Source organism: Lineus longissimus, chromosome 7 (genome assembly GCF_910592395.1).
Source record: "Lineus longissimus chromosome 7, tnLinLong1.2, whole genome shotgun sequence".
NCBI lineage: Eukaryota > Metazoa > Nemertea > Pilidiophora > Heteronemertea > Lineidae > Lineus > Lineus longissimus.
Window position 1 is genome coordinate 20,164,130 of NC_088314.1, and position 10,959 is coordinate 20,175,088.

At 41.4% G+C, this 10,959-nt stretch overlaps 1 protein-coding gene across 2 annotated transcripts; it reads left to right on the forward strand.

Annotated features, from left to right (window-relative positions):
* The first annotated feature begins 218 nt into the window (after positions 1 to 218).
* On the forward strand, positions 219 to 10,247 carry LOC135491350 (CXXC-type zinc finger protein 1-like). Of its 2 annotated transcripts, XM_064777155.1 has the most exons (15): positions 219 to 313; positions 803 to 835; positions 3,111 to 3,241; positions 3,731 to 3,831; positions 4,117 to 4,223; positions 4,550 to 4,708; positions 5,027 to 5,059; positions 5,342 to 5,433; positions 5,573 to 5,711; positions 5,886 to 6,073; positions 6,342 to 6,549; positions 6,758 to 6,865; positions 7,197 to 7,340; positions 7,585 to 7,737; positions 7,825 to 10,247. In XM_064777155.1, the coding sequence occupies exons 3-15, from the start codon at positions 3,180 to 3,182 to the stop codon at positions 7,966 to 7,968; spliced, it is 1,638 nt and encodes a 545-aa protein (XP_064633225.1). In that variant the 5' UTR covers positions 219 to 313; positions 803 to 835; positions 3,111 to 3,179; the 3' UTR covers positions 7,969 to 10,247. The 2 variants fall into 2 exon arrangements, with proteins under 2 accessions (XP_064633225.1, XP_064633224.1); XM_064777154.1 differs by lacking the exon at positions 803 to 835.
* Positions 10,248 to 10,959: the final 712 nt, after the last annotated feature.

Genomic DNA, 10,959 nt, shown 5'->3' on the forward strand with positions numbered 1-10,959 from the left:
AATAAGTTATTACACAAACAAGACGATTCAAAGTAGCATTATTTGCACTTATTTCTTACTATCACGATATCATTCCTTTTAAATGTCAAGATAATTTGACCTTTAGCCAAGCATTGAGGAAATCAACTTTCGATGTTTCATCTCGTTTAGTTCTCTTTTTCTTTACACCCAAATAAGTACCCACGAACTGATGACGTAGATCGCAAGCGAAGCCCAGCTTCTGCAAAACGTTCATCATTTGTTTAGAATCTGTCATTATTTTCTCCATTTAGGAACGTTATTGACTGCTGACATCAAAATCAAAACAATGTCTGTAAGTATGAACATATATAGAAAGCTTAGAATAGCAAAGATATTGTGTTTTCTCTGTGAAAAACAAACATTTAACGTGAAATGTGTTGATAAAAATCAGCTTCAATCTGTCTCAGAAGAAAGTGACAAACCAGAAATATGACATTTCATGATTTGTGGTCATGATCAGATGATTGACATTTCTGTCTTGCCCGAGCTGCCAATTCATCTTGCAACAATACAAACCTTGCAGTATGTAGTAGTCTTGTGACTTGTACTTCCTAATTCTGTTTTTTTCTGTTACATGGCCATGGGGTCATTGCACATTATTGTATCACCAGGTTATGAGAAGAGCCTGTGCTGTTTTGCCTCTTTTTAAGAATTTTTGGGAATTAACATCAGTGATCATGACATAATCACAGAAGTGGCGATACAATATCGTGCAACGTTAGGCCTAGTAAAACTTCAGCATTTTGTAATTTATAGTAATACCTCAACCTCAACTTTCCAGGAATGTCTATGATCTTATTTATTTCATAGTTTGGTGAGTTTGAAAGCAGAAGTTCGTGTTCTCCATTGACCTGGCATTTGCACATGAATTTGGGACATTAATGAGAAAACAAATTTTTTTGTCAAAATGTTTCTAAATTTGATTATTTAGGTTATTGTCCTTCTTTCGATATGGGTGTTATTGTCCTGTTGTCATGGTTATGGAGAACACTGCATGTTTAGATTTGAGCAAATTCTGTTTGCAAGTTTCTATCACCAAAACATCGTCCTTTCTCCATCTGATAAAATCTGTAATGAAGCATCGAAATGAAATGAAATCAGAGAAATGAAAATGATGTTAAATTATGGTAGTTATGTTTGACAATGTTGCCATTGCACCAGAGCATAGATACAGCCCCAGAAAATCCGTGTATTGGAAATTGAGCACAGTAATTGCCTTTTGAAGACATGGAATTCATCAGATTTAAAAAGCGAATTTTGATTTTTTTGGGGGATTTTAGAATTCATTCACGGAATTTGCAAAGTCGAAAAACAGAAAATAAAATTTCAAAAGACCGATTCTTTCGGCTCAGCTGAATTTTGCTTATTGAATTTCATACATTTCACGGACTTCGTTTTTCATTTTCATGTTTTCATGCCAGGTGTTGTCTGTTAAGGAAGCATCATCCTCATTCCTTAATCCATCCTGGCTTCATGACAAAGAGGCACTAGGTTCACCTTCAGTTTTCTATTCAGGTTTGCATTCAAATGCCAAGGCACGTAATGAAGTAGTCACACTTGTGGAGTTTCTGGTTGATTTATCATCGCACAAGTTTGTTTTGTTCTCACAGAATTCTAACAAACAATGTGTAGTTCTTAACCATAACATTCCCATAAATCCCAATGTTAGAATCCTAGTGCAGTGAAGTTTGTCAATTGGTTTGAAGTTCTTAATGCTGCTGAATAAGTAGTAGATTTCTTTTTCAGATTTGTAAATATTTTGTTAGAGTTAAAAAGGGTTGTGAAATCAGCCTGAGAAGGCCATTGCCCCTTTGTAGTGACCTTTTGTCAGTAGGTGAACAGAGATCTTTATGTTGCCTCAAGAAGTAGAATATGTACATGTAATAAATCGGCATACTAAGAATGGTTGTCTGCAAATTGTTTCTTAAGTTTTGATCCAAGCTTGTAAAATCTGAACTGCTATGACCTCCTTAAATAAATTCCAGTCTTGGTTTAAAAAAAAACATTTTACACAATTGCTGTTGCAGCCAATGCAACTTCATAACTCAAATCGGGTTGTGACATCAAAGTGTAAGTGACTGCTGCTGGCACTAATTGCAACCAATTAGGCCTCAAGCAGAAAGCACTTTCCTCAGCCAATTCATTTCAAGGCAATTAAGTTCAATTTAAAGCAAATTAGTTTTTAAATGTGGGTCTCCTTGTACTAGTGTAGCATTGGCATTCAAAACTTGTTCTGACGTGGATAATTTGTAGTGTAGCATAAAACGGGTAAGATAAGTTTTAGTTCCATATTCATCATCAGTCACAAAGTTAGTTACTTGCTTCTTCAAGAAAATACTTTAAACAATTTATGCATTTTGAAAATCTTTGCTGAAAAACCTTGGATCCATCTCTCTCCTGTCCTGTATAACTTGACCTGTCTCCCTTTGCATCTGATGCTTTCTTACATAGCTTTTGGTTTAGGAATACTGGTGAATAGAAATTGAAGGCACTTTTGTCTTTAGCTTTGGCAGGAGGAAAAAACGTATTTTCCTCTTGTCTTTGGGCATGTAGTGCAGTGCAAGGGTTTCACCAAAAACCCAGCAGGTACAAGTACTACAATTTTACAGGATTTGTCCTTTCAAACTTTTTTGAATGCTTGCCAGTTAAACTGTATCCAGTTGGCCGTCAGTCGTAAATATTGAAGACGTAATCCATCATGGTACTGAAGGCTGTTCATTAGGTTTTAAGTGGAATCATCACAGTGTTTTTAAGTGGAATCATCAGTTTGGTAATGGAACTTTCAGCCAGCGGCTTGAGAGGGTTTAAGTAGTTTGTTTATTTTCTGTTGGTTTAATCACCGTAGTTATACACAGGTAAACGGATCGGTCAAGGATAATCATAAAAGATTTGGTGCGACCCATCATAGAATCTCTCCATCATGGAATCTATGTTGGACATTTTCAAATCTATGATGGGCCATCATCGAATCTATGATGATTGTCCGCTGTCATTGATTCTATAAACGGAAAGCTTTACCTGTGTAGCTGTGTCTGTCACTTTTCTGTCTCATGAGATGCCACCAATTGATTCTTTTTTCTCAATTCCAGAAAGAAGACATAGCCCAAAAGTTTGTCTTGCCCGAGCGGCAGACAAAAGTCGACGCCCTTGTTAAGAAAATGGACACGGAAGACATTCAGTATTGTATATGTCGGTCTACGGACTCCACTAGGTTTATGATGTAAGCAAGTTTCAAATCTCTTTTCCTGTCAGAGTTAGTGTGACTTGTAGGGTTTTAGCCCCAGGAGCTTTGTTTGTTGGTGTAGTAATGAGGAGCCTCGTTGCCAAGTGGTTAACACTGCTGGCAGCCACACAGTACGACCCGGTTTCAATCTGAGGGAGAAACCAGGATTGTATATCTGGTTGAATTGGCGTGGCTTTCAAGAAACTCGCTCTTTACAGTCCTTTGAATGAGACGGAAAACCGGGGGTCTTTTTATCTGGTGTCTATGCCAGGGCAAGCCAAATACCTCACCAAGTGAGAAACATGAGTAGCTTGTGTGGACTCGACCTCTGGCGGGAGATTGACTCCCTGGAGAATAGCACCTGCAGCCTCCCAAGTGCAGAGTGAATACTGAAATAACGAAGGTGAAGCAATTTTGGGGGCCCACACAGAACTAAAAGAGGAGTGTAAAGGATTATTCCATCTCCATTCTCTCTTGGACTTGCAGATGCTGTGACAATTGTGAGGAATGGTACCATGGCGACTGTATCAATGTCAACGAGAAGGAAGCGAAGTCAATCAAGGCGTTCTTCTGTCAAATCTGCCGAGGTGAGAAATGGTGCAGAAAATGCCATGAGAAGTGTTGTATTTGATAACACAGCTATGACATGTACGGTACATCTGAGGTTTTTCCTTCTGTTGAGGGTTTACCATATGAAGCATCTCTTTAGCTGGGAAAACTAAAGCAAGTAGAACTCCTTCAGAATGAAGTGAAGGCCCATCTAAAACATGATAGGGTGGCTGTTCTCAGGAGAAAGAAGAAGAGACTATGGACAATCGCTTGTTCACAGTATGAAATCTCATTTTTAGTGAGGTCCATCTTTTTTCTTACAGAGAAGAACCCAGCCCTCAAAATCAAATACAAAGTGAAGAAAGAAAAGTATTGGAAGAAAGGTGTTAGCGATACCAGTGACTTGGAACCAGGCTCAAAATACACCAGGGTAGGTTTTCCGATTCTGGTAGTTTTAGGTATGAGCTATAAGCAGAATTAGCTCAATACCATCCTTTGTCTTAGGACCTCAGGCCACTACAAGTCCACCTCAAGAGGTTGAACATGGCTGAGTCCAGAAGGCATCAGTGCAACACATCAGGTCAGAGACCAGAACATGCTCTCCAGAACTGCCCACTCTGGGACACTGAGGGATAGGCCACATGGTCATACGGTGCAGCAATGGAGATAAAGTTCTGGGGATCGAGGGGGAAGCTCACTACTTGTTTAAAACCTATTCTTTGTCTGCATATTCATTGAGGTGTGGTTTCTATTTAGCTATCGGCCAAGAAGAAGTCCACCAGAAGATGTGGCGAGTGCATGGCGTGTTCCAAGACGACCGATTGCGGCCGATGCGACTTCTGTAAGGATATGAAGAAGTTTGGAGGACTCAACAAAATCAGGCAGAAGTGTCGATTGAGGCAGTGCCTTAATTTTGTGAGTACGAGTATATCGGAACAGAAGGTTTGAGGGTTGTCCTGGAGAGAGGGAATATGAGACGCTGAAAACCGGGCTGTTGGTTGAGGCCCTGTGTACCAGCCTGTGTTCCATTTTCTGTGCGATCGTGATTTGGAAACTTATTTTCAGCAATTTCTGTTGGGTTTAGTTAATCCTTTGGAGAGTTATAATTTTCTTTGACCCTGAAATCCTTTTTTCCACATCGCTTATCGTGGACACACAGAGAAAATTAAAAAGAATTTTGAGAATATTTTTCGCATGCATTTTGCCAGTACATTTCCAGTTTCCAAATTTCAGGGTCACTCACAGTCTAGATGTACAGGCAAACAGGTGTGTATGAGCGAGTTCAATTTTTTCTGCGTCTGAATTGGACAGTATTTTAGAGGGTGATGCATATTAAGAATACGTGGGAACTTTTTTGCAACGGTAGATGTGTCTCAGTATAAAAACTGAATAGTCCGGACAATTTTTAAAAGTCTTGGGAAGTGACTGAGGTTTGGATGTATGATGTTACTGTGTGTAGGTTTCAACAGGTACAAATGCTCACTGGGCCATCAAGTGCCGGTCGGTTCCCCACAGCCCATTATCATTGTACACATTTGATATTTTCAGGGGCTTGCAATATCGGCAAACGGCAGCGACACCCCCACATCCCACCGTTCAAAATCACAGGATTCCGGATCAGAATTTGGGGAATTTCCAGAGTAAGTCTAAAAATTCAAAAAAAAACTTCCCCAGTCCGATTTTCCTGAAAAAGATAGCTGATGACTGTAATCAATTTAAACATTGTAATCGTGGCATTTTCTGAGGTGAATTAACTCTGTCTATTCTCTATGATTTCAGCGATTTCTTATCCGGATTGACGGAAAATATCATGCGTTCAAAATCGTCGTCTGATTGGAGCTCGCCGCCGAGGAAGAAGACGAAGCGAGAAGAAAAGGAGAAGAAGAAACATCATCGCAAGGAGAAGAAACAAAAAGAGGTAGGTTCCCCAACACTGTGTGGAGAGAACAGGTTTGCCATTTCTATGAGAAGAAAAAAAATTTAGTCACCATGGGTCCCGCTCCCACTCTATAATGTAATCCAACTTGTCATCATATATAATTTGCCCAATGGTGACACTTTTGCTCAATTTTCAATTTGATGCATTTTTCAGTCCAAGTCTAAATCAAAACATTCCAGACACCAATCAAAATCTTACGACCTTGACATTGAATTTGAGCGCCCCCTATTTGAAGATGTCGACGACTCGATGAAGCAGTGCTATGGCCCGGGGTGTGCGGAGATTGCTCGTCCGGGATCCAAGTATTGCTCAGATGACTGTGGAATGAAACTTGCCACAAAGTAAGCGGAAGTTTGGCTAAGAAAGTGTTCTCAGCCAGGAGTATTGTCCTTCAAGATTTAGATATAGTCTTAACTATTAATCTTTGGGTAATATAAAGTATCGCAGAATAATCACAAACATTTTTTACTGAATAGTCTGTTAAACAGGCCAGCATTTCGAAGTCACACTTGTGAGATGCTTTGGGCTGACAAAACAATTACAGATACACATGACAACTATCTTACAGATGGGCTATACCTTCTGTGATGAAATCGTTCCAAATTTCAGTCGTATATTTGAGATCCTTCCCCAGCGTATTCAGCAGTGGCAGTCATCGCCCTGTATAGCAGAGGACAACAACAAGAAGGAGCTTGAGAAGATTCGTCGCAGCCAGCTCGACGCCCGCCAGAAACTCGGTGAACTGGACCTGAAACACCAGGAGCTGGACGCCCTGATCGAACGAGCGAAACATGCCTCGATAGCCCCGGAGCAGGACGTAAGTTCAACCTTTGATTTCTGTGTTTGATAGTACCGGTACTGGAGGTTTTGGTTTGACCACTGCTAACAGCGGGGCCGAAATGCTGGCCAAAACCTGAGGTGGGAATTTGGGGTGAAATAATCCGTCAAAGTGATTTTGTAGTGGCCAACGGACCAACAATCCATTTCATTGATCACTTCAGTAACTATATCTAACGATATTTCAGAATACGGAGGGTGATGAGGAAGCTGAGTTGAGTGTCTACTGCGTCACATGCGGCCATGAAATCAGTCAAAAGGGGGCGCTAAAACACATGGAGAAATGTTTTGCCAAGGTAAGTTGTGGAAAGTGAGAGCTCTTTCCAAGTCAAATTCTTCTGTCAGTGGATGTCACGAGGGGAGCAGCGGCCTTCAGGTGTTCCTCTGCCCCCCAGTTTCTTCTTGACATTCTAATCCTCCGATCCGACCAGGTCGTTCTCCGCTTGACTTCAAATAGAGCGCGGTCTTGGAGGATGTAGTGTACGGCCTGTTCATCTGTCCACATCGGAAGAGTTTTCCACCTGATCTTCTGTAGGTGGCTACACAATCCACACTCTTCTGTGTGATGACGGTAGACATGGTCAATGATGTAGTTTTACTGAGAATATTTGATTTCTCATTCGACAGTACGAATCGCAGACATCATTTGGCTCCATCTACAAAACACGAATTGAAGGCAACTCGATGTTTTGTGATTACTACAACGCATCACAGAAGACCTACTGCAAGAGACTCAAGGTCTTGTGTCCGGAACATAGCAAGGAACCAAAGGTGAGGCCAACTTTTGTACATCTTGTGCCCAGGTAACATGAAAAGTTTCTTTCAAAAGAGGGATTGACAGCGCTATGATGATGGCTTCAAAACATCTTGGCCACACAGTGTTATCACTTGCTTCGAACCATCCCCCATGATAGGAGAACATACTGTCGTCTGGAAAGTTCCTTGTTGGAAACAGGGATAGCAGTACGGTAATGATAAAATAAAAGCTAGCTATATTATTTTTCTGAATTTTTAGGTCAGTCAAGATGAAGTGTGCGGTTGTCCACTCGTGTCAAACGTCTTCGAAGAAACGGGGGAATTCTGCCGAGCGCCAAAAAGGAAATGCAATAAACACTTCTGCTGGGAGAAGCTGAGGAGAGCTGAAATCGACATGGAACGAGTACGACAGGTAAATAGCATCACTTGCTCAAAATCACCCAGTTTGCCCACGGTTCCACTCTACTACATTCTCATTCTGTTTTGTGTTTTTTTCCAGTGGCTCAAGCTTGATGAACTCTTTGAGGAGGAGCGCAATATCAGAATGGCAATGGCGAGCCGGGCCGGCGTGCTCGGCCTCATGCTGCATCAGACCATCGATCATGACCCTCTCAATCCCATCAAACAACTCACTCATGAATAAAAAACAGAGTCTGGAGTATAGAGTGTTTTCATGGTCAGTCATGTTGGAGGGCAGAACAATGATTTGTTGTGCCTGACTTAACTGAATCAAAATCATTGTTCATGGTCATTTAGGCTTCCTTTCTTTTGTCTGTCCCTCCAGAATGGAAGGTGATGACGTCACGTGAAACCACGCTATAGGGCGTCAAAAACTTTGTGTCCTTCCTTAGTCCACTGCCAACTGTATTATTTGAATTACTATCAGAAATTGCATTCCCTTTACAGTGAGGCCTTCAGAAAACAAAAGTGTGTTTGAAATTTACTTGACTGATATTCTGTTTGTGGCATTATGAGGTATGCTATGGCTGCCTGGTGTACCAGTCTCATGACGTCGTCATGCAGTGTAGGTAAATGCATGACACAATGTATGAAGTGACATCATTGCAAATGATGTGGAAAGCTGTTCAAAGCTTAATAATGATGCCATGTGACGTCCCGTCATGAAGTGTTGAAATGGACGCAAAATCACTGACCCTGTTACTTCCCTTTTGAGCGTTTTCCTATAGAAAAATGTAACCCTAGTCTCAAAAAATCAAACGAGCCCCAAAAGATATCATATCTTCAGTATTTGCCTAACCGGTTGTTGGAGGCTTGTAAGCATTGTCTCCAGAGTTGACAATCTTTATTATAACTCTGTTTTGTAAAATGTATTGTGTATATCAAATTGTCGCAGGTTGCAGCAACAGAAATCTCTGGTTTGTGCGGCGCTGGTGTTTATAAAGGTAGCAACACATCAAAGAACCTTTGAATTGGTGATCAGGCCATTTAAGTGGTTTAAAGGTGGAGAACCTTTGTAGGTTACATGAAGTTTGAAAGTGGCCGGGTTGTTACGCCATAGGATAATTTGCATATCTTAGTTGTTCTGTTCTCGCTAGTGAGACCCTAAGTATTACATGTCTTGTGCCTCGTGCAGAACTGCTGTCAAGGGGGAGCTCACCTTGTTGAGAAAAGCCAGTGAAGAGTGATGCAGGGATTTTTGGGCTTCGTGGATTTTGGGCAAAAACACAACATATTACCTCGGGATTGACGAAATAACAAAGTCTCCAAGTTTTTTGTGTTTTTGGGTAAATCTAGTCAGCCGACTTATTCCATCTATTTTGCTGGCCCCCTGTGTAAATCTAGTGCCTCCGATAGATCTGCTGTCAAACGTGTTGTAAGATATAATACTGTCATTTTTTCATATTTGGATTAGGTCTTTAGCCACAGAACCGGTGAAACCTCATCAGTGGCAATCACCAGTACTCTAAAACCGCTTTATAAGATCAGTTGATTTAAACACGAGGTGGGGTTGATACAGTTGCGTGTGCATTAGTGTGGCGAAAATAGTTCTCCAGTGGTACAGGATTCATTTCAAGAAGTCGATTCCGTCTGAATAACTTACGCTGTATAAACACAATTTAGAGCTTTTCAAAATGCATTCGGAGTGATCTTATAGAAGGGATTAGGGAGTATCTATCAGTATCTCACTGTTGTGTATGGTGTAAACTGTAATTGATTTTATGTGACACTATATATAGTTTCTAGTTGGTGAGGGAATTTTGTCTTTGATTAGGTATGGAAGTGAAGTGTTCTCTCTTCCCTTTATTTTCTTCCTGAAATAATGACAAATATGATCATGATCAGACGCAACCTAATCATACATGAAATGCAGCGTCAGATCGAGAAAAGAAGGCCTTGGCACTTGCATACAGAAGTGCTGCACCAGTGATCCAATGCTTTGAACTTGACTGTCTAGGGGCAGGGGCATAGCTAGCAGGGAACTAACATAAAACGTGTTTTTGACCATGATTTTGGCTCAGATAGTAATTTTGTTCGCCGAAGACCAAAAAGCAAGCTATGCTCCTGCAGTCCTGTCTGTGTTGTATTTAAAGATGTTAATGTGTTGTTAAATCAGTTCCTTTTACTTTCATTAGAACTTTGCCTCGTTGTAGAATGTCCTGTGTTGATACAAGCTCTGCTCATGGAGGATACCGGGCGTCTGTCACATCGGCCTGAATATGTTAAGCTTATGCACGTTATCAGCTTAACTCCCATCTCTAATGCCATGCGCCCGGCGAGAAGGCAGTCTGTACCCTACTTTTAACCAGCTGGCGGCTGCCGTGTGAACCCTGTGGTTATCTACCTCCGGTATCCAACTTGAGCTCTACCTAAAGGAGATTAAGGTCACATATTTAGCTTGTGTGGCATAGCATGTGCATACAGCTTTAGTATATTTTTGTTATTAAATTCATTCAACTTGAACTGACTCTTTCTCGCTTCACTGACAAAATTCATAGGAAACTTCTGTGCTGCACACCTTTGACCGGGGACTATTCCTCCTGCTACACCCGTCTCAAATTGTAACAGGGTTTATACCATTGAAAGGTTATTAGTTTTGGAGGACTGTAACTCCTTCTACACCAGCCACAGGTTGTGAGAGACAAGGGACTATAGATCCTTCTACACCAGCCACAGGTTGTGAGAGACAAGGGACTATAAATCCTTCTACACCAACTACAGGTTGTGAGAGACAAGGGACTATAGATCCTTCTACACCAGCCACAGGCTGTGAGAGACAAGGGACTTTAGATCCTTCAACACCAGCCACAGGTTGTGAGAGACGAGGGACTATAGATCCTTCTACACCAGCCACAGGCTGTGAGAGACTAGGGACTATAGATCCTTCTACACCAGCCAAAAGGCTGTGACAGACAAGGGACTATAGTTCCTTCTACACCAACCACAGGTTGTGAGAGACCAGGTAACTCTGGCGTCTCAATCACAGGTTGTGAGAGACAGAGGACCAATTGTGGTGTTAAAGACAGCGGAGTAATTCTCCTGCTACACCAGCCGAAGGTTGTGGAATACTGGCAACTGCCCCTCTTGCTAAATCGGCCACAGAATGTGAGAAACAGGCCAACAAGTTGTGAGCGACGACGAAAGCTATTGCTCCTGCTACACAAGCCACACATTT